The 24,015-nt window shown below is 46.0% G+C and overlaps 2 protein-coding genes across 2 annotated transcripts; one reads left to right on the top strand and one right to left on the bottom strand.

Annotated features, from left to right (window-relative positions):
• Positions 1–9,045: 9,045 nt before the first annotated feature.
• On the top strand, positions 9,046–17,662 carry LOC119291309 (activating signal cointegrator 1 complex subunit 2-like). The gene is made up of 9 exons (XM_037570046.1): positions 9,046–9,548; positions 11,362–11,521; positions 11,642–11,703; positions 11,789–11,883; positions 12,024–12,137; positions 13,392–13,454; positions 13,997–14,094; positions 14,178–14,608; positions 15,604–17,662. The coding sequence occupies exons 1-9, from the start codon at positions 9,161–9,163 to the stop codon at positions 17,349–17,351; spliced, it is 3,159 nt and encodes a 1,052-aa protein (XP_037425943.1). The 5' UTR covers positions 9,046–9,160; the 3' UTR covers positions 17,352–17,662.
• A 1,085-nt stretch (positions 17,663–18,747) lies between these two features.
• LOC119291310 (formin-like protein 8) lies at positions 18,748–23,044 on the bottom strand. The gene is made up of 4 exons (XM_037570047.1): positions 21,148–23,044; positions 20,856–21,058; positions 19,928–20,169; positions 18,748–19,759 (listed from the first exon to the last, which is right to left on the bottom strand). The coding sequence occupies exons 1-4, from the start codon at positions 22,605–22,607 to the stop codon at positions 18,983–18,985; spliced, it is 2,682 nt and encodes an 893-aa protein (XP_037425944.1). The 5' UTR covers positions 22,608–23,044; the 3' UTR covers positions 18,748–18,982.
• Positions 23,045–24,015: the final 971 nt, after the last annotated feature.

Below are 24,015 nucleotides of genomic sequence, written 5' to 3' on the forward strand. Positions count from 1 at the left end.
TGAGAGAGAGAAATCCTTGCGAGGACAAAGCCCAAACACCCAGAGCCAAAGAGTGTTAGGCATCACTGAAGTCTTTCTGTCTGTGTGACCTGAAGACTTATTACACTTGAGGACTGTGAATCCTCCAGCCGGTTAGGCGTCGCGTTTTGAGAATCCAAGAGTCATTGTGGATTGCCGGTGAACGAAGTCTGTGAAGGTTTGGAAGTCTCCCTTGAAGACTTACCAGAGTGATTGGGCGAGGACTGGGTGTCCTTAGCTCAAGGGGAATAAGGTGAAGACATGGTCTTCTGAGTTAAATCTCATCCTCCCTAACCAGACGTACAGTTGTCACAGCAACTGGAACTGGTCCAACAAATCCTGTGTCTTCAACAAGCAACTGGTTCTATCCCTTCCAACCTTACTTAAGTTTGTCTTCATGAAGTCATTGCTTATCTGTTCATCTGTTTGACTTCATTGCTTGACTACTGTTGTTGATTGGCTTCATACTATCTTCCATCTTGATCCTTACTGCCTAACTGCTATTAGTCTTGTACTCTCATATCATTACATACCTGACTATGGCTTGTTTAGGTTAGTTTATCTTCCGCTGCATATCAATTAGGTTGTTTCTGGTGTTTGTCTTCAAAACTTCCAAGTTTTGTAGACTTTCATAAAAATCGCCTATTCACCCCCCCTTCTAGTCGATACTAGCACTTTCACTAACGCTGTTTTCAGCAGAACTGCCATGGTGTTATTTTTGTGCAGAAATAAAAGTTCTCGGAATGACCTGAAAATCCACGGAGACACATTTTGGAATTAATAAAAAATATTGGTGAAAGAATCAGCATCAGGGGGCCCACACCCTGTCCACGAGGGTGCAAGGCGCGCCCCCTGCCTCGTGGCCCCCTGGGACTCCACCGACCTCAACTCCGACTCCATATACTCACTTTCGTGGAGAAAAAAATCAGATAGAAGGATTCATCACGTTTTACGATACAGAGCCGCCGCCAAGCCCTAATATTCCTCGGGAGGGCTGATCTGGAGTCCGTTCGGGGCTCCGGAGAGGGGAATCTGTCGCCATCGTCATCATCAACCATCCTCCATCACCAATTTCATGATGCTCACCGTCGTCCGTGAGTAATCCCATTGTAGGCTTGCTGGACGGTGATGGGTTGGATGAGATTTACCATGTAATCGAGTTAGTTTTGTTAGGGTTTGATCCCTAGTACCCATTATGTTCTAAGATTGATGTTGCTATGACTTTGCCATGCTTAATTCTTGTCACTAGGGCCCGAGTGCCATGATTTCAGATCTGAACCTATTATGTTTTCATGAATATATGTGAGTTCTTGATCCTATCTTACAAGTCAATAGTCACCTACTATGTGTTATGATCCGGCAACCCCGAAGTGACAATAATCGGGACCACTCCCGGTGATGACCGTAGTTTGAGGAGTTCAATATTCACTAAGCGCTAATGCTTTGGTCTGGTACTCTATTAAGAGGAGGCCTTAATATCCCTTAGTTTCCAATAGGACCCCGCTGCCACGGGAGGGTAGGACAAAAGATGTCATGCATGTTCTTTTCCATAAGCACGTATGACTATATTCAGAATACATGCCTACATTACATTGATGAACTGGAGCTAGTTCTGTGTCACCCTATGTTATAACTGTTGCATGAGGAATCGCATCTGACATAATTATCCATCATTGATCCATTGCCTACGAGCTTTTCACATATTGATCTTTGCTTAGTTACTTCTTCGTTGCCACTGTTACAATTACTACAAAACTGCTACTGTTACTTTTTCCACCGTTACCGTTACTTCCATACTGCTTTGCTACTAAATACTTTGTTGCAGATATTGTGTGATTGAATTGACAACTCAGCTGCTAATACTTGAGAATATTCTTTGGCTCCCCTTGTGTCGAGTCAATAAATTTGGGTTGAATACTCTACCCTCGAAAATTGTTGCGATCCCCTATACTTGTGGGTTATCATATGACGATAACCGCCCACAACTCTTTGTGTTCTACTCGTGCATATCATCTACGCATAGACCTGACTCGGATGCCACTGTTGGGAAACATAGCATGCAATTTCAAAAGAATTCCTACGCTCACACAAGATCTATCTAGGAGATGCATAGCAATGAGAGGGGGAGAGTGTGTCCACATACCCTCGTAGACCGAAAGCGGAAGCATTACTTAACGCGGTTGATGTAGTTGTACGTCTTCTCGAATCAACCGATCAAGTACCGAACATACGGCACCTCCGAGTTCTGCACACGTTCAACTCAATGATGTCCCTCGAACTCTTGATCCAGTAGAGGCACAAAGGAGTCATTGAGTTCCGTCAGCACGACGACGTGGTGACCGTGTTGGTGATGTGATCCGCGCAGGGCTTCACCTAAGCACTACGGCAATATGACCGGAGGAGTAAACGGTGGAGGGGGGCACCGCACACGGCTAAGAAACAATTGTTGTGCCTTGGGGTGCCCCCCTTGCCCCCGTATATAAAGGAGGAGAGGAGAGAGGGCCGGCTCTATGGCGCACCCAAGTGGGGGGAGTCCAACTAGCATTCCCAATCCTAGTCGGCTCCCCTTCATTTCCAACGGAGGGGGACGGGGGAAAGAGAGGGAGAGGGAGAAGGAAAGGGGGGGCGCCCCCTCCCCCTTGTCCAATTTGGACTCCCTTGGGGGGAAGCGCCACCTCCCATGGCCTGCCTCCTCCACTCCCCTATGGCCCAATAAGGCCCAATACTTCCCTGGGGGGTTCTGGTAACCCCTCGGTACTCCGAAAAATATCCGAACCTCTCCGGAACCATTCCGGTGTCCAAATATAACCTTCCAATATATCAATCTTTACCTCTCGACCATTTCGAGACTCCTCGTCATGTCCGTGATCTCATTCGGGACTCCGAACAACCTTCGGTCACCAAACCACATAACTCATATAATACATATCATCATCGAACGTTAAGCGTGCGGACCTTACAGGTTCGAGAACTATGTAGACATGACCGAGACACTTCTCCGTTCAATAACCAATAGCGGAACCTGGATGCTCATATTGGTTCATATTCTACGAAGATCTTTATCGGTCGAACCGCAATGTCAACATATGTTATTCCCTTTGTCATCGGTATGTTACTTGCCCGAGATTCGATCGTCGGTATCTCCATACCTAGTTCAATCTTGTTACCGGCAAGTCTCTCTCTTTACTCGTTCTGTAGTGCATCATCCCATAACTAACTCATTAGTCACATTGCTTGCAAGGCTTCATATGATGTGCATTACCGAGAGGGCCTAGAGATACCTCTCCGATACTCGGAGTGACAAATCCTAATCTCGATCTGTGCTAACCCAACAAACACCTTCGGAGATACCTGTAAAGCATCTTTATAATCACCCAGTTACGTTGTGACGTTTGATAGCACATAAGGCATTCCTCCGGTGTTCGGATGTTGCATAATCTCATAGCCGGAGGAATATAGATTTGACATGAAGAAAGCAGTAGCAATAAACTGAACGGTCATTATGCTAAGCCAATGGACGGGTCTTGTCCATCACATCATTCTCCTAATGATGTGATCCCGTTCATCAAATGACAACACATGTCCATGGCTAGGAAACTTAACCATCTTTGATCATCGAGCTAGTCAAGTAGAGGCATACTAGGGACATAGTGTTTTGTCTATGTATTCACACATGTATCAAGTTTCCGGTCAATACAATTCTAGTATGAATAATAAACATTTGTCATGATATAAGGAAATATAAAATAACAACTTTTATTATTGCCTCTAGGGCATATTTTCTTCATTGGACCCATATTCTGAACTAGGTCTCACTTTGTGCATAAAAGTAAACCTGTTCATGGACAACCCGAACCTAAAGGCCGACATTTGGGCCGGGCTCGGGCTCCAGTTTCTCGCTCGCAGCCCAGGCCGAAAGCCCGAAATGATTATATATATTATTTTATTCAAAATATAGGTATAATAAACTAATATGATACCCCGAATATGATTAATTTAATAAAAATGCCACTGCTCATGTGCTTCATGCCGGACGGGGCCAGGCTCGGGCTTGGGACTTTTTCATCAGACTTTGCCAAGCCCAGCCTGAACCCGACCTGGCCCGGTGAATGATCAGGTTTATATCAAAGTAGGCAAATGTTTTCTTCCTCTACTTCGCCTCCATAGACGGGTTCATGATAGCTTCGCCTTGCTATGAATGTGAATCCCAGGGCTAATATTTATAGTTTAGCTTGGTGCAATTAGGCTTAGGAAGTTTTTAATAGAGACTATGAAATGCTTTTTTGATTGCAAAAATATAACCAGAATGCTTTGGTATTGTTGTGTGAATTTATGAATTATAATTGGCGAAAGTTGTTGCGCATATCTCTCCTTTTGTCTAAAAGAACCTCAGCTATTACTTTACTATCACTACTAGGGAAAAGCCTAGCAGCAGCGCGGGTTTTAGGCCTATCAGTAGCGTGGGCAGGAGCGCTACTGATAAGGCGCTACAGCTAATGCTTAGCAATAGCGCGCCTAGACCCACACTACTGCTAAATTGACTTAGTAGTAGCGCTTCTTCAGAACAGCGCTACTCGTAATTAGTAGTAGCGCTTCTCCTCTCCGCGCTACTACTATTATTTAGTATTTTATTTCTTTTTTATTTCATGTTGTATTCATACACCTTTACACAAGTTTTCATACAACAGGAATTTAGAGATTGTTTTTACATCATAATGAGTTATTAAATCATGGGGTGAAAGAACCGTGGACTAGTTTCAAGTGGATGTCCATCCACTTGAAACTAATCCGCGGTTCTTTCACCCAATGATATAATAATATCATCATCATCGTCATATCATTAACAACTTATCATCACAATACATCATTGTCATATAACACCTCCTCAAGATCATCGTTTTCATCATTGACATCACATAACACCTCCTCAAGATCATCATTATCAACTCTAACACATTACCACATAATAAACATATTGTACCTCATAGGACCTATTACATTCGATTAAGACCTACTACATTTTCTATGGTAAAATAGCAAAAAACAAGATAGCCCCTGACTCTCCATTATGAAGAATGGAGATTAGCCTGTCTCCAATTCTTGCCTTTTGCTGAATGTTACTTCCAAGAACCTCCTTGCGAATGTCCATACATTTCTTCCATTCTTTGATGAACATGTGTTCACGGGTTTAGAAATCCGATATGCACAGGTGAGCTCCGTAGATTTACCTGGCAGTATGTTCAGAACTGAGAGGCGACCATGCAGAGACATCAGATGAGGCACACAATCCATCAGGAGTCTCTGTTGAAAAACATAATAATAACTTCATAGTTAGCAATGATGTACTAGTTTTAGAAGTATGCAAAAGATGCACATATATCGTAATAGTAAAAAATCTTACCAGGGTATCTCCAGAGAAGTTACTGTGGTTCAACACATGCACTAGCGGCACGTATTCACCATAATTTGGAGGAGTTCGATAATAGTCATTGTAATTATCAAGAAGAGTACAAAATGCGATCAGATGATTTTTCTCCTTATACGTTAATTTGGTGCCATCGGTGTAGTGGGTTTTATCTATCATCTTCCGCACAGTCTTTGAAGAATCAAAATAAGCTGTCAATGGAAATAAGCTATCAACTATTTTGAAATAAACAATAAAAATTAGTTAATAACTATGTTTGAGAAACTCACATAGCGGTATAATCGGAAGCGTATCAACAAGGACCCAAATGTCCATATTGTCTTGCTCGATGTCAGGATCACCAAGATCCATGGTGACAATCATATCCTCATAAAAACCATACATTTTGCAAAGTGCTTCCCAATTTTGGCAACCAAAATGGGTTACGCTCTGAGCATTGCACAGATTTACTTCAAAATCCATATCATGATGGGTCCTTAGGTGTATTTTCTTTGTTTCGAAATTTTCATGGTCTTCAAAACCCATCCTCTCCAAGACATAGCGTCTTGCATGGCATGGGATAAGCTAGTCGAATTGTAAAATATGAAAATTAGACGTTGAAATAGTTGAAGTCATGCTTAATTACGAAAAAAACACTTGTCGTTGTTGCGTACCGTTTCACAATCGAAGGTCTCCTCGAGCTTAATGCTGAAGCGCCGATCTTCGTCCAGCCGAACGAACCTGTCGCACATACCTCGATCGTCATGGCACCAGCTACACTCCCCCGGGAGACTGTCGTCGTCCGAGTACGACATTTCCTACAATCATAATTCAAAGATTAAACTTGTACATATTCTAGCGCAAGTCATGCCAGAATTCACGAAAAAATCCGGCATGACCTTTGCTAAAAAAGGACATATCGAGCGCCTGAAATTTGCCGGAACGGAAATTAATCAACACTCCGGCAAAACATAGGCCACTCGGAATGTAAACTGAACATGAACAGCCACTTGGGCAACCACATATCCTATTTGAGCAACAACACAAGATATACAAGGATATTTGGCTGGTCTCACCTCAATGTCAGAGGGGGTCGGTGACTGGGATGACGGCGGGGATGTCGGAGGGGGTCAGTGACGGGGACGACGGTGGTCACCTAAAACCATATAAGTTATCACTAATACATCCTGAATAATTGCTTAAACTAAAAAATAACAACAAATATGACATGTTCAACTAGTTTTATTAATTCAACTAGTTCTTACTAAATATAAACTTACTATAAATAGAAAAAAAAACTAGTTCTTTCTAAAAATAAAGTAGTTCAACTAGTTATATTAATTATCTTACTAAAAATACATTAGTTCTATTAATTCAACTAGTTCAACTAGTTTATTAATTTACTTACTAAACTAGTTCAACTACAACTAAAGTAGTTCAACTACCACTACTACTACTAAAAATCTAGTACTAACTAAGCAACATCTAGTACTAGCTATGAACCCTAAATTAACATCTACTACTACTAAATCTAGTACTAACTAGTGGCAGGGGGTGGGGGGCGACGGAGAGGTAGCTAGGGGCGGCGAGGTCGAGGGCGGTGGGAGGAGGGCTGCCGGCGGAGGAGGGAGGAGGGGCGGCCGCAGGCGGAGGGAGGAGGGCGGCGGCAGAGGAGGGAGGGGCAGCCGCAGGCGGAGGGAGGAGGAGGGAGGAGGAGGGAGGAGGGACGGAAGGAGGGGAGTACCTCGGTGGCGGACGGACGAAGGCGGCGGCGGCGGCGCACGACGACGGTCGTTATCGGCACGTGGGCGAGAGTGAGATCAGTGTGAGTGAGGGTCGGTCGTGCGCGTGAGGATAAGGTAGGGATAGTTGTAGCGCGTTTGTCAAAACGCGCTACAGCTAATCTGAATAGCAGTAGTGCTTTGCATATAAACTGCTACTGCTAAGTGTAACTATACAAAAAATACATCAATGCAAAAATACATTGGCCATCAATGATCTTTTTGTGTACAATCTGAATTGTCAATATGAGTCCCCTCCGGTAGGAACCGGAGAGGACTCATATTGCGGCCAAAATTTTTACACATAGAGTTCAGTGAAGACCAACTGGTTCTGGTAGTTTCAGAAATAATAAATTTAAGGTGGTAAACACCCTGTTCACGGAGCAAGGTGGGACTAAACTTGTGGGCTGATCTTAGCAGTAGCGGTTTTCCTAGAAGCGCGCTGCTGCTAACTTCTATAGCAGTAGCGCTGTTCTGTACAGAGTACTACTGCTATAACTAGCGGGGGGGGGGGAGGTCATGGCAATTATAGCAGTAGCGCGGTTTGTGGTGGACGCGCTACTGCTATTTTTCTGTCAGCAGCGGGTTTTGGTGAAACACGCTGCTGCTAAATAGCAGTAGCGTGGTATTTTTGAGGAGCGTTGCTGGTAAGATTCTGTGCATAGGCTTTTCCCTAGTAGTGTATAGTTAGATATCCATCGTGGATGGGTTTTTTCAAGAGAAAAGTATACTTTTGGTCCCTCAAATTTACCAAAAGTATACAAGTGGCCCCTTAAGATTTCTTGGGCGACATTTGATACGCCAAGTCTGAAAATTGGGTAAGTTTCACCCAAACCTGGTTTCAATCAATGTGGCAGCGGTTTTCTCTCCCTCATGATATATATCTCACCCAAGCCAAGAATGGATCCAATCATATGCCACCAACCCACCGCCACAACCGTCCCCTCCCTCACCTTCTCGACAAGTTATAGCTGTCATTGAGACGTCGACCCGCTGCCCAGCCCTCCTTGTCGATCTTTCCCATTGATCCCCTCATCCGCAACTACAACGTGCCTCCCCGTGTCGAGGAGAGGCCAAACCGCGTATGGGCTTAGCCATTTCCCCTGCCTCCTCATTCGCACGGGGTCTCACCTCCGTCCTATGGTTCTCGCCGGAGTTTGCCCAAAGAGGAGATCCAGATCATGGTCATATCCACCGCACTCCAAGCCCAAATGTTCTTCGCATGTGTCGTGGCCTCCCCGGGTTGGAGTGATCACATTGCCGACGAAGCTTGCCTCGTTGTTAATTGCCACCTCGTTTCCTCGGGCTAGTCCCATCTTGGATGAAGGCGGTGCCGGCACTGGACGTGCCATGAGCAGCTACCTTCACGTCGTGCATGTGTCCCCGTTGTGCCCCATTAGCTCGTTGCAGTTGCCTCTATGCGCTCAGAACGTTGGCAGCTGTGCTGCAGCGCCTCTTGCCGCTTGAACCGAGCACTCCCACCCGCCTCGGTGGTCAGCGTCTCTGTAGGTCGTCACGACCATCGCTGCCGCCACAAAAAGGTTGGGTTTTGGTTGGAGGAGATAAGAGCAGGAAGAAGGGGGGGGGAGAGGATGGCGATGTGGGTGGGTGACGAGTTGGTCCAAACAACATGTATGTCATGGTAATCGAGGGAAGATAAACCCAATGACATATGTTTGTAAGCATCTACTGTGATTGTACCGTATTACAAAAGTAAAATCGACAAAGATCAAACAATACCACACTCAGATTTCTAAGATACACTCATTATTTAGACTAGGGGAATTCTATAAATTAAACAGGTAGGCAGATATCTTCGCAACTCGCGAGAGAGCTTCCTGGTTCCAAATTCCGGGAGTGCCCCCTGAAATCGAGAAGGCTACTGACTTTTCCCCTCTCAAGCCTCCCCCAGTCGAACGCCGTTACCGGAGGCATCTCCTCCTCCCCCGATCCAGCCATGTCGTCCGCGCCGCCCGCCCACCAACCCAAACCCTCCTACCAGCGCCGCCCTCCCAACTCCGGGCCGAGACAGCAGCCGCCGCCGCCGCAGCACCAGCAGCAGCGCTACGTCCCCAAATCCGCCGCCCCTTCCGCTCCTAAACCCTCGCCCCCACCACCGCTCACCACCGCCCTCCGATCATCGGCCACCCCGCCTGCATCTGGCGCCGGCAGCAGCGGCGGCGGCGGTGCGGCCGATGGGTTCGTGTTCTACCTGCCGCACGACGAGGCGCTCGCGGCCGGGCTCGGCGGCCTCGACGCCCAGGAGTCGCAGGCCGTCGTCGACCTCCTCAACGACGCGCTCGCGTCGCTCCTCCGTGCCAAGCCTCGCGAGTTCTGGCGCCAGGGTAACCATACAATACAGCTCCTATGTGCATTGGATGCAAATCATAAACCTTAGTTTTTGGATTGGGAACCTGAGCCGGAAGCTTGGGAGCTTGGCCTTTCAACATTCGATTTGCTTGTCTGGTTTAGAACAGTTTCTCGAATGCAATTTAGTGCGAATTCTTATGCATACATTTTGTTGTCTGTGTAATTTGCTAAGCCATGGATATATCATGAAACTACAGCGAATATCTATTTACAGATGGTTACAATTCACTATAAATGGTCGAGTGCTTTGATAGTAAAGATTTGTAGTGGTTCTTATCACGAACTTTTGATCTAGTAGTTTAGTATACCGTCACTGACTTATGAATGTATAGTACATATGGTGGCTTAAATTGAGGATTCATTCATGCTTGAACTCGTACATATCTTATTTACACACTTTGCTGAGTATAGCTTGATAGCTTGCTGCCTTGCTTAACAAATTGATTGACATTTTTTAAATACCGCCTGCATTTTTATTAACTTATGATATATTGTATTTTCCTGCCTATTGTAAACATGCATATTAAACTTCTCAACGGGTTGTGATCTGGAGAAGTGTTGTGGTCAATTCAACTAACTGGTTCATGGCTTACACATATAGATATATTGAGTGGTTAGTTGGCATTCAGTTGTATTTCTGATTATGTCTGGAATCTAGTTAATATCCCAGCTAAGTTGTTGAAAATCTTATCTGTACTGGCTACTTGATTTGGAAGTTTATTTGCAATCAAAGTTCGGAAAAGCGCTAGGTGTTAATTATGCGTTTGGCCACCTACTTGCGCTTTTCTAGCTTAGGTGTGATTAGGCGCAATTAGGCCCATTAAATCACAGGCCCATCTTCCTATTCTCCTACTAAAGCTTTAATATGGTGCACAGTCGACAGAAAATTTAGGTTTCCTCCTCACGCCGCCTCTCCCCCTTGTCCTCTCTCCCCTGCTGCATGATGCCGCCTCTCTCCCTCTTCCTCTGTCCCTTGCTTACACCAGTGGGAACCAGCGAGTAAAGCTCAATATCTCGCCGGAGAATCTCGTTCCCCCGCCGGAATCAGTCAATTTGTCATCGGAGTGGTTGAATCCTCGTCGGCGAGGATGAATCCTTGCAGGGGAGGTCAAATCCTCGAAGGGGAGATTGATTTCTTGCCTGAGAAACGTGATTCCTCGCCGGAAACGCTGATTTTTTGCCAGAGGACCTGGCCGGCCGCTTTTTTGAGCGCCTAGGGCCAATGCCCAGAGCTTAAGCGCGCCTAGGCGAGCGCCTTTTTGAACTATGTTTGCAATCTTAAATGTTTGATTGATTTCTTCCATATATCAGCAAAACTGCTGTCTGTGGTGCATATATAACTTTGGCACTGATGAATTGCACTGGCTCAAGTAGTAAGTTTACTAGTCAGATGTTCAACAATTCCAAATTTTATTTTTCACTATCAAACACTAGATAGCTATCAAGCTATGTGCATGTGGTTCCTTGCATCTTCTCTGAATGGGTATCTACAGTAACAAAGTAAAGCTGATGAATACATGTATTGTATTGATCATTGGTACTTTAACCACCGCGCCAGGCTCTCTGTTGTGTTCTAGAATTGTTAACCGGAACAGGTCCCAGTAAACAATAGTTTAACGACTAGATAGCTCAACAGGAGAAATTGCGAGATGATCATGTTTTTGTTTGTGATTTGTCTAATGTTTTCACTCCTAGAGTTAGAACTTATGAAGAGATCTCAGAGCTACAGCCTACAAGCAGCTTAACTTTGTTAGTGACATCTAATACTTATAGTTGTTTTTTCCGCAGTGGCACAGAATGCCTCTCTGCATGCATTCCTAGATAGTTACCTACAATTCAGACACCGGTGGTATGATTTGCCACACAGGGGCCCCAAAGGGACAGTTGCTGGTTTGGTTGTTGGGGAGCTTGAGCTTTGCCGCCGTGTCTTTATGGTCCTCTACCGCATGTGAGATTTCTATCATTTCGCAAGTTTCGATTTTATATCTGTAAAACCTTTTTCATAGATGGTGTATGGCATCAAGAGTTGCATATAATTGTTGTGGTGTGTCTCTTGTTTGTGTGTTAGATCATCAAACAAGGATCCTGGATCAGGCCCGGGTGAGTCCCTTAGTACGAAGGAGCATACAGGTGAGATTGGGACTACTTCTTTGATCATTGTGTGCGTTCATTGATTTTAGTGCAGAATTGAGTGGAATCATTTGTACCCCTGTAGCCCTTCTACAGGAGAAAAAACTGCTTGATCTACCAAAGTTGTTGGATATATGTGCTATATATGGGCATGACAATGGGGAGTTGACAAGTTCACTGGTTGGTTCCTGAGGCATTTCATTTGTTGTTGGTACTATTATTGTTTTACATTTTTATGTCGTTCCTATATCCTCAAGCTATTTATTATTATTATTATGGGCTATGAATGCTTACAGTTAATAATGATTTTATATCTCCAGGTTACAAATGCAATCATTGTGCAGCCCAATTTACTCGATGGCATCAATACTGTCCTTCCCCAATTCCTGGACATTTTCCACACAATGCAGGACAGATGCATGGACTCACTACAGGTTTTTTTTCTTACTTGAATTTTGGTCACTTTTTAATGATGAATGCCATATATAAGCTTCTTTCTTCATTTATCAGGTAGCAACATCTAGACAATAGTTTGATGGGAGAAATTCTTTGTGCCTATGGTAGAACTACCAGCATTTCCTTTAGCTAGTGTTTTTGTTTCCGTTTTCAATCAAGTTTTTTTAGAAGTGCATTTGCGCTGTTAGTAAAAGGTTTTTCAGTTTGTTCATTCGCCTAATGAGGAAAATCAGTTCTGAATTTCTGATCAATAATTTAGTATATAATTCACTGGTGCAATGGTTGCCTGGAGTGTCCTATTTTCTTTAGTTAAAAAAAAAACACGACTGTGAAGCTGCATCGACTCCTTTAGCTGCAAAGTGTCATGTTTCCTGGGACTGCTCATTCTACCTTTTGGTGCAACTTATAGTTGTATTGGTCTTAGATCCCTTTGTTGTGCTAGTGCCATATTTTGCAGCAAAATATGAGTTGTATATCCTTTTAGCATTACTGTTATGTCACTTGCATTGTCTGAAATTAATCAAATTATGTTATTGACAATTTGCATGTTCTTTAGCTGTTCTAAACGCGCATTAGGGCAGGGTTGAAGTTGATGACAATGAAACTTAATGTTCATGTTTTTTGAGACGTGCATTTACATTGCTTGTAAAAGGATTTCAGTTTGTTCATTCGCCTTACGCGGAAAATTATTCCTGAATTTTATATAATTCACTTGTGCAGTGGTTGCCTGGAGCTGTCCTATTTTCTTAAGGAAAAAAAACTGTGATATTGGATAGACTCCTTTAGCTGAGAAGTGTATCATGTTTCCTGGGACTGCTCAGTCAACCTTTTGGTGCAACTTATAGTAGTTGTATTGATCTTAGATCCTTTTGTTGCACTAGTGCCATATGTTTGCAGCTAAATATGATGTATATATACTTTTAGCATTCCTGTTATGTCACTTGCTTTATCTGAAATTACGTTAATTGACAAATTGCATTGTTCTTTAGCTGTTCTGAACGTGCATTAGGTCAGGGTAGAGGTTGATTGACATTTGATGGTACATTTTCTTTTATTTCTTTAGGAAAAATATATTATATTCAGAGTGAGGATACATTTGCTTAAAATGGTTAAAATGTTAACAACACAATTGAATTAAAGAATAGATCGTGCATTTACAGCGAAATGATGCCAACCTAGATAGATCTTACAGAACTTGCATAAACACAACTTAATTGTAATTTGATTTGCAGGTGCTCAGTTCACCTGGACCAAATGTCAGTGGACATACCCAGCTTCAGAAAGATTTCTCGGAGGTCAGTTTTATCTACTAGATGATACCCTGCGCGTTTCTGTGGTTATCTTGTTAAAAGAAATGCCTAATTAGGTGCTATAGAAACAACTAAAAGTAACGAAAACAAAATATAAGAGTGGTCTCTATTTACACTTTCAAAACAATAAAAATATGAAGCATATAACAAAATGATATATAAAAGAGAAAGAACCTTTAGATTGCAGTTAAAAGAGTGCATTCCTGAAAAAAATGTGAAGGATAAACTCCATAGGTATGCTCCAAGCGCCCAACCCATATACCGTGTCCAAGCTAACAAAATACTTATTAGAAAAATTAACTTATGACTTACACACATGATGTGGTAGCGCTGCATTGATATGCTAATGCAAATAATGTAACTTATACTTACATGCATGGCTTGCCGATGTGGCATGGTTGCATGGCTTGGAAAAACAGGCAGTGGGTTGTAGCTAGTTAGGAATAGAGGATTCTAGATTTGTTCTGATATATTTGTTGTTCTTTTGCTTAACTTTGATGCTTAATTGCGAGTTTAATTTCCCTCAGGTGCTGGATTTTGTTAATGATGCAATTATTACTCTGGATGCCTTTGCTGATGCTTACCAGCCTGTTGCATTATTATTATGTGCTTCTTTTGAAAGAGGGTAAGCTTCTATTCATTCATCCCAATGGTTGGTGCATGTGTTCTTAACTAGGCATTGATGGTTTTGTACTACTTGATTTGCAGGGATCGAGTTGAGGAATTGCTGAACACCCTTGCAAGTTTGTATGATTTGTTGTTACCATCTTTGCTTCAGGGGTTTCAAGTTATGTCCAGTTCCCAAAGCAATGGAGAGACTTCGTCTGAAAGTATACTTAATGACATAGTTCTTGGCATAAGAATGCTATCAAAGAGAGCTGTTGGATTTGGTTGGAGATTATTAGAGTTCTGCTATTTAAATTATCAACTTAAGGAGGAGGATGTCCAAGCATCTACTAAGATGTTTCCAGCTAAAGTCGAAGATCCTATGATCAGGGGAGAAATAATAGTTCAAATACTCAAGGATATCAATAGAGAAGCTACTTACTCTTCTAAAGGGAATCCTGGAAAGACGTTTCTGCAAGCTCTTCAAAAGGAATTTCAGTTGATGAGCCGGATTGGCGATATTCGGAACAAAGGTAATTGATCAAATTTCTCAATGGAATGCTTGCTTAGCGTCTTATGTTTGTAAAGTTCCGCACAACCTTTTGGCCCCCCTGTACTTATTGTGTCAAAATTTCAGTCAGAATTATCTCGACATCATTAGTTTTGTTTCTTTCAGAAATAGCATGAGATTTTGTAGATTTATTTGGAGAAGTAATATAAGGTTTCATTGCCCCATAAACTGATCTCTTGCATATGTGTACTGAATTCGTTTATCTTGTTGGTGTGCTGTCACAGTACTTATCGCATGTCTGTGTGTGAGTTAACACAGTTGATAGGCTTATATTGTTTGGTGCTGTTCTAGTTTGAGATAGTAGAATGCTCTCAGTCAATCTCAGAATAGGAAGAATGAAATTCAGTGTCAAAAGGAAATGTTTTTCAAGCTTGCTGAAATAGCTTCATCCTGTACGAGTTTGTCATACTTACCAGTTTTTGATGGCTTCCACTGTTTTTGCCCCAGTTAAGGCACCAACAGCGTTACTTGTACCTACTTTCTCCATCCAGATTTATTAGGCTCCCTCGTATTTTGGGTCAACTTTGACCATAAAATTTAACTTATGAAATATGAACCATATGTCACAAAAATTATACCGTGGAAAACCTCTTTCAAATACAAATCCAATAGTTTACCTTTTGTACTATATACCTCATTTTGTGGGTCATATGGACGGTCAACGTTTGGCACGAAATAAGACTGGCCCAATAAACCTGGACGGAGGAAGTACTAATCAAGTGCAGCACTTCTATCTGTGTTCCTATCATTTGGTACTTTTGAGTTATTGACTTCATAAGAAAGCACTTGTTTTGGTTTCCTATATATTTTGTCATGTGAAAATGTTACAAGCCTGGCAGAATTGTTCGATTGATGTACATGCCACATTTGTATGATTCAAAGTTTTATTTATCATATTCCTTTTGATGCCAAACACTCTATTGATTTATTCCATGTGTTCCTGCTAATCCTTAACAGGATGGATATACATGGAGGATGAGCAGTTCCAGTTCATATCACGGCTGTGCGGATCCACTGTCACTTCTTGGAATAGTGTCCCTGATTTGCCAATATCTTCCCATGGTGGTGAACTTCAACAGAAGAATGAGGAAGCTGCTGTCATTGAGTCCAAGATTAGTCAGATAAGGGACCTTCTTCCTCATTATGGGAAAGGTTTCCTTGCTGCTTGCTTGGAAGCCTACAACCAGAACCCTGAGGAAGTTATCCAAAGGATACTAGATGGAACACTTCATCAGGATCTTCTAGCTTTAGATACTTCGTTACAAGAGATGCCACAACAAAAATCTGCACCTAGTGTTGCGAAAGATAAAGGCAAAGGCGTACTAGTGGAAACTATTCCTAATATTGCAAATAAACCCCATAAAGTTGAAGCCCAATCTTCTTCAGTCTCATCAGCATCCAAGGCTCCTATCTCATATTTATCTTCAGTTTCATCAGCATCCAAGGCTCCTGCCTCATCTGTATCATCAGTTCCACAAGGTAGATTTACAAGGAAGACCAATGATGATCTGCCCAACTTTGCAGTTCTAGACTCGCAAAAAGCCAAAGACGCTGTTAAGTCAGCTGTCCTTGATTCCCAGTATGAGTACGAGGATGAGTATGATGACTCGTTTGATGATCTTGGCTTCAGCGTGGCGGAGTCAAGTTACGAGGAAGCAGAGGGCGCCAATGATGCTGAGGGTTCCTCCAGTGGCCCACGTTGGTCTTCACAGAAGAAGCCACAGTTTTATGTCAAGGACGGGAAGAACTACAGCTACAAGGTTGCTGGTTCAGTTGCTGTATCAAATGCTCGAGAGGCAGCAGTCTTAAACAATACTCAGAAAGATACAATTCATGGTCTTGGTCGTGGTGGAAATTTACCTATTGGTGGAAATTTACCTATGGGAGTTCCCAACAGGCAGCATAGAGTTGTGGAGGAAGAGGAGGGTGGTCATGCAAACAGCTTCAGCAGAGGAGGCTCGAATCCCCGTGGTCGGGGCAGGGGCAGAAGAGGTGGCTGGGATCAGGGTAACCCAGCAGAGGAGAACGAGAATTCTAGTGGGCCACAAAGTTTTGGCCGTGATGGAAGAAGAGGCGGCAGGAACCATGGCAACCTGCCAGAGGTAAACGATGGCCAACAAGGTTTTGGCCGTGGTGCAAGAAGAGGGACCAAGGATGATGACAATCGACCAGAAATGAACAACCACTCTAATGTCCAGCAAGGTTTTGGTCGTGGCGCAAGAAGAGGGGCCAGGGACGAGGACAACCGGCCAGAGGTGAACAACCATCCTAATGCCCAGCAAGGTTTTGGTCGTGGCGCAAGAAGAGGGGACAGGGCCGAGGACAACAGGCCAGAAGGGAATAACCATGGCCAGCAAGGTTTTGGTCGTGGTGGAAGAAGAGGGGACAGGGACGAAGACAACAGGCCAGAAGGGAATAACCATGGCCAGCAAGGTTTTGGTCGTGGTGGAAGAAGAGGGGACAGGGAAGAGGACAACAGGCCAGAAGTGAATAACCATGGCCAGCAAGGTTTTGGCCGTGGTGCAAGAAGAGGGGACAGGAACCATGACGATCCAGTGGAGGACAATGAAGACCGTAATGCAGCACAAGGTTTCGCTCGAGGAGGGCCAGGCCCCCGTGGAGGGGGCGGAAGGAGAGGCGGCCGGAATCATAACCGGAGGGATCAGGCGCTGAGGAAGCATATGCAAGGAATGACAGGGCTTTAGCCTCGCACCACCGTTTGAAGTGCAACAGGAAGTGTAAATTTGTCCAAGTGGTTTTGAGGGACAGATGATGTTCACACAAGCCAAGCTTGTATTTTGGTTGTTCCAATTACATGATACACAACATGCAGCTGCAGCCCCCATAGATACTTTTTTGTTTTGAAAAAGACGATGTATGAAATGTGAGAATTCTTAAAGGTGAATTACCGTGAAGTAGCCTGGTCACGCCAGGAACTGCTTCCTTTTTGGTACTTGAAAGGTTTTATGTTGATCCAACAAATCCGCGTGGCCTATTGATGTGCACCTTTGGAACATGTCATGTTTTGTATTGGATAGTGTGTGAATGTGTGGCCGCAATGGTTCATAGAAACGGGAAATACTTTCTCTTTTTTATGTGTAGACTGGAAATCGTTGTTGTTGGGAACCTCATCCCTTAGTTTTTACGGCACAGAAATGGGTACACTTTCTGTCCAAAATCTGGTATGTTTGAGAGTGGCCGAGGCCATGGCGTCTCCAGAGGAGAATTATGAATTCAAGTGTAACAATCATGGCGTCACCAAGGAACCATCCATCCTTGATGATGCCTACCCTTTGCTTCACTCCGTTTTACCTTTACTCACACACGATAGCGGCTCATTCACTCCCATCACGTCTCCATTCTACTCTACAGACTACAGGAAGGAATGAAGGCAGGCTCGTGAAGCTTGGAATCATCATTCGCCTGGGAGAAAAAGGTTAGCGACATACTTTCGCCCTAGTTATTCCCTCGGTGCTTTCTTTATCTCTACGCAAAGAGGACATGCTCAAGTGATCTCCATCGATCGCCTCACCTGTACAGTACAGAGGAAAAGGCCTGCTGCCGGCAATGGAGGAGATGATGGTGGCGGTGGCGTCGCTGGCATGCCATGGCAGCCGTGCTCTCATCCTTTACCTTGACCATGCTTTTTTACAGTTAAATCGTACTAACACATAGTGATGGTTCCCCTTTTCACCATTCTGTTACTTGCAGAGATATCTGGAAGGAAGGATGGCCTAGTACTAGTGCTTTTCAAGTGATATATAAAGCATATCCATCCAAGGTATGGCTGATAGATTTGCCTGTTTTTCCAAGCGCAGGAGAAATTTGAAAGAGGAGATTGTACAGTGGGTGAATGTAAGTTGTTTACAGTTGTTCTGATAAAAAAAAGTTTAATTTTGGGCTGGTTCCTGATTATTTGCGCAGACAGAAATTTGGTGGTCATCTGAAAAATTATTTCCAGGTTACACCACTAGTCCCCCACTACATGAATCAACATAATTATACATAAGAAAAGGTTCCTGTGACCATGTGTAGCTGCTGCGAGTAGATAACTAGTGAAGCAGCCTACTTCTAAGCCTCAGCATTGCAAACTACCCAACGAAAAGAGGAAGATCTTCTTGTCATTATTCTTCATTTGTACAAAAAATTCCACATGTTCCAAACGTATACACCCCGATCTCTCCTAACCTTGGTCGTCCCAAGGTTAAATATGTGCTTACTTATCACTATCATACATTTGCCGCGGCTGCTAAAGCTATCACAGTCCATATGTGCTATGTCCATTGCAAAATTCATTCTGCTCCTTCACCACCACCACCACCACCCTCACCCTCTCCTACGACGACATACTATCATCATCGTCGTCGGAGTTGTTCTGCCGCCGTTGGCCATACAAGCTTAGGACCGGCAACGGGGCTGTCGTCGAAACACGGAACGACCTCGCCGACCCGACGACGGTTCTGTCCTGCTGCATCCGGCCAACCTCCCTGCAGACGTGATCCAACATCGAGAGGAAGTCCCTCACCACCATGAAAATCCTCAGAGGGTGCGCCTCCTCCTTCGCGGCGTCCCCGTGGAAGTAATCGGTGATGTCTTTCACTCTCCCCAGAGCCCGCTTCTCCTCGCCTCTCACTATCTCGATCTCCTTGTCGGCTTCCTTCAGAAAGCCCTGCATCGCGGTGAAGAACCTCTGGCCCTGCGTGCATTGCCTCTCGAGCTGCAACACCGACTTGATCTTCTCGAGGCCTGTTTCGAGCTTGCTGACGTACCCGTGCAGAACATCGAAGTCCATGGAAGCCGCCTTCTTGACGTTTCCGAGCTCGCTGCTCAGCCCGCACACAACCTTCAGGCCTTTATCTTTAGAGCTGGTGGCTGTGGTATTTTCCTTTTCAGGTTTCGCGTCTTCTGATCGGATCATTTCTTGGACAACAAAGTGCAGCAGCGTGGTTTTGCCATCAGCTCCCTTGACGTCTGCGAGCTTGAGGAGGGTGTCAAGCTTAAAGGCTTTAGCCTCACCCCGGTTCGTGCCGACATTCATCCGATTCCCGGTCCTCAGCACTGCTTCAAGGAGTTTTAGGAACAACCTACTGCCCCTAAGATCTTCACAAGCTGCCTGAAAACAAGTGATGAAATGTGAGCAAACCACATGTCTAATACTCCCTCCGTTCCAAAAATGAATTATCGAGCAGTGGGAGTAGCTGAGTATGGATATTGATATTTGATACGTAAGTCAAGGAGTGCGGTACCAAAATGACAATAGGATTTTAAAAATAGTGCATACCTCTAGCGTTTCAAAAGACTTCCTTAGGTAATTTATCTCAGTCTCGAAATTGGCTCGGTACAGCATGGCGTCGACTCTTTTGAAGGCGAAAGGTATATCCAGCACAGTCTTGAGAAAGCGTTCTGCGGTACCCAGCTTCGCTAAGTCGCCGCTATAATCTCGTAGTTTGACCTCCTCCTCTTTAGTAGGTGACATCTTGACTAATGTTTCCAAAAGCTCACTGCCTAAGCATTCAGCATTGCCTGTTCAAATGGGGAGAACAAATAATGTAGTCAGTGGACACTGCTGTACAGAAAAATGATGTAAACAGCACAACGCTCCATTGAGAAGTATGAAAAAGAATATGTATAGAAATCAGGGTGAACGTTTGATTCGGAGGGCAAATTTTAGGTTTTGGACTTTGGAAGTCGAGTGAGACGACGCCACCGGTTATAATGGAAGAAAGGAAAAAACAATCAGTTCATCAATTGCTGGATGTTCACAACCTTCCTACTAGAAAAGGATTGGTCGAGCCATTTTCTTCCCCTATTGATTCCAAGTCCTTGTAAATTCTGTTGAGGTCTTATTGTCAAGAACCGGAAGTTTCTGTTAATTCTTAGTACCTATCACTATCGAAGTGCAAGCTCCAAATGTGAATCTCATTGAAAGCAAAACACGAATCACAAAATCAGATGAAAAGAGTGCCCTACCTACCACCGAAAGCATCCTTATGCTAGATACCTAATCACAATCAAACATAACTCCTCAATTTGAGGTTTGCAAACAGAATTGGGGAGTATCATATTTCTTAGCTAAAGAACAGTGGAAAGTTGGTTCAATTTTGCGAATGCTAATCAGGTGAAAAATGAGCTGAAATTTCATCAAAGGGCGCAAAAGACTCGGCGCAAAATTATGACAGTAGTTGCAGGCTTGCAGCACAAACACTCACCATCCAGGAGCGCGTCCGAGACCTCCTCACGCGTGACATTCAAGGCGCGCAACAAGATGGCGATGTTCTGCGCTTTCTTGGGGTCGAGCACCCTCTCCTCCTGCCTGAACGGCGGCACGGCGGGCTTCCTCCCGGTGTCCCTCGGCGGCGCGGCGGGCATGGAGTTGTTCATGAAGAGCGCCTCGATCATGTCCTCGTCCAACCTGAAAGAGACGCCTCGACATCACGCACAGTTCGGAGGCCACCGGCATATACGGATAGAGAGCGTTTAGTGTGAAAACAGGGTCTCAACTGGAATGAGCTTGACTTGAGCTGGTCCCAGACCATGGCGCGGTCGGAGGTCGCCCGCACCTTGTCCCAGTGCAGCGGCTTCAGCTTCGGCAGGCCGCCGGCCGCGTCGTCCTCTGCCCGCATCGACGTGCTCCCGTTGTTCTCCGCCGCTGCCGCCGCCGTGATCGGCATCGGCATGGCAATGCGGGGCCCTTCCGGCGGCAGCGGCTTCAGCAACCGGCGCCTGGATGTCGGCTCCCCCGTCTTTGGAGGGAGGCTATTGGTTGACGCCATCGGTGGCGGTGGTGGAGGAGGTGGTGGTCTTGGAGCTGTGTTGGACTTGGGCGGCGCTGTCGGTGGTGGTGGAGGAGGAGGAGGAGGAGGTGGTGGCGGTGGCCGTGAAGGTGGGTTGGAGGGTTGCACCGGCCGCGGGGATGGCGAGATTGCCTGTTTGGCGTCGGGGGTGGAGCCAGTGGAGAAGCGCGTGCGCGGGGGCGTGCGCGTGCGGCGGGACCGTGGGGGCGGCGGGAGCGCGGCGATGGCGGCGACCGGGGGAAAGAAGTCGCTGGTCATGCTGGGGAGGCTGCGGCGGGAAGCCGTTGTGGTGGTGGGCGGGCTGGACGCGCTCGCCTCGCTCCACGTCTCGCCGTACACGCCACTGCCGGCCCCGCCGCCTGCGCCGGAGCCCCCAGAGCGCTGCCGCGGCGTGTAGTACGCGTCCTCGTCGGAGGAGCCCATCGTGGTGGCGCGCCGCAGCGGCGGGAGCGGCCGGAGCTCCGGGCTCGGGTGGTCGGTGGCCTCGTCGCGGCACACCGCGCGCCGCGCGCGCTCGTTCCGCAGCTTGCGGTACGGGGACCCGGCGAGATCGGCACTGGTGGGCCCGCGCTGGTGCGCGGGCGTGGTGGGCTCCACCGTGCCGACGTAGAGGAAGTCAGTGGCGGAGGGGGCCGTGCGGCGGAGCGCCGGCCCGCCGTCGGGGCCGAGCAGCTTCTGCGAGTCGCAGCGGCGGCGGGCGCGGCCGGTGATGAGGAAAGCGCAGGCGAAGCCGAGCAGAGCGACCCCTGCGGCGGCGGCTGCCCCGGCCGCCACTATGGTCGCCTTCTTGGGGCCGTGGCCAGCAGCAGTGGGAGAGGGCGGGGTGGAGACATCGGCGGTGACGGTGTTTGGAGGGGACGAAACCGTGCCGCCACCGCCACCGCCACCACCATCACTGGACACCGGCGGTGCCGGAGGGAAGAAGTCGCCGGGAGGGGCATCGGGCGTGGCCACGGGAGGGGCATCGGGCGTGGCCACGGGAGGGCTGGGGTCGGAGGTGAAGTCCGGCGCCGGTGGAGGCGGCGGCGAAGGGGGCGGAGTCCACTCAATGGGGAAGAGCGGCTGGTGCAGCACCCGCCTGGGGACGACGGCATCGGCAGACACCGCCGGCGAGACGCAGCCGCACAGCACCAGCTGCGCGAGTAGCAGCGCGATGGCGGGCGGCATTTGGCGGGCGGTGCGAGCGGAGAGCTCGCACGCAGAAGAAGAAGATAAAAGCCAAAGCCAGAGCGCAGCTTCGGTCCTGCTTTCTAGAGTGAGAGAAAGACAGACCGGGAGGGGAGAGAGTGTGAATTAAGCTGAGAGGAGAGAGAAGACGCCGCCATTTTCGGGCGGGCGGGCGGCTTCGGCTTCGGAGATGTGCTACCATATGCGATCGCCACCATGGGCGGAGATCAACAACGGTCTGGTAGTAATCTCCATACGTGGCGCCTCCGACGGCCCGAATCTGCTTTGCGTTGGCTTCTCTTTTGCTTCTTTTCCTCGCCGCTTTTCTTTTCTTCTCTTTTCTTCGGCGCTCCGCTTTGGCATCCCACTATGAAGATTAGTGTGTCGATCTAACCTCTTTTTCCTGCCCAAAGTTTAGTGTGCAGGTGCTAATGTACAAAAACTTTGATCGGAATGGAGATTTCGTGCTGCGTTTAGGAGGTTTTAGTGGGTTATAAAATACGGGTCTTGGTAGGTTGGTACGCCCGCCGCGCAAGGTAAAGAAAATATTCCACACATGCACGATACTTTGCGTACCGACAAGCCAGCTCTATCATCAACAAATGGTGGTACAGTACAGCAGTAATAGTACTTCTAGTATCTTTGTGACCATGTGGGCCTCGCCGATTAAGAATGCGCACCGCATTTTAATTAGTGGCTTCTTTTGACTGCCTTCGTTAATTAGCTTGATTCATAACGTTGCCAATGGACGGAGAGGCCTTTTTGATTCCAGCAAATGCTGGATGCAGCAGTGCCGGGTCAGGTTGCCACCCTGCACTGGTTTGCTGCTTTGCTAGTGAAGTTTCTTTTCCTCCTTGCCAAGTTGGCCCCCGTTAATGGTATTAGTTTTTCTTAGAACAATCTACCAAGCTTTATTGATCATAAGAAACAATAAGGGGTATATGCATGTGATCATGAGGTTGGCATAGCCAAACATGGTGTCCTTGATCCAAAGAATGAGAAAACTTGGCCAGAGCGTGAGTTTCAAAGGCAGAAGCTATCCTTCAAAAGTCTAGGATAGCTGCAATCAATGAACCCTGACTTTCGAGCTACTATCACCTTTACGATTGAATAATATGTTCTTACGGTTTCCTGAGAAATATTTTCAACAATTTGGTTAGATTATGATTCGATGATCATCTTTTGGAGAGACAAATCTTTCGCTAGCGCCAGAGCCTCTCGACTTTAAGTGGTTGTTGATAACAGATATTGATTATCATTTCCATGTTTATACAATGGGGGCCAAGATTTTAGTTTCTTCCTCGGCCTGTCGATATACCAAGACCGACCTTGAGTGTAGGATACACCGTGCTTGCATGGTTTGCAAGGGCAAGTTAAAAAGCTCGAAGTCCTTGAAGCCGAGCCCCCC

Source organism: Triticum dicoccoides, chromosome 4B (assembly GCF_002162155.2).
Source record: "Triticum dicoccoides isolate Atlit2015 ecotype Zavitan chromosome 4B, WEW_v2.0, whole genome shotgun sequence".
NCBI classification, from domain to species: domain Eukaryota; kingdom Viridiplantae; phylum Streptophyta; class Magnoliopsida; order Poales; family Poaceae; genus Triticum; species Triticum dicoccoides.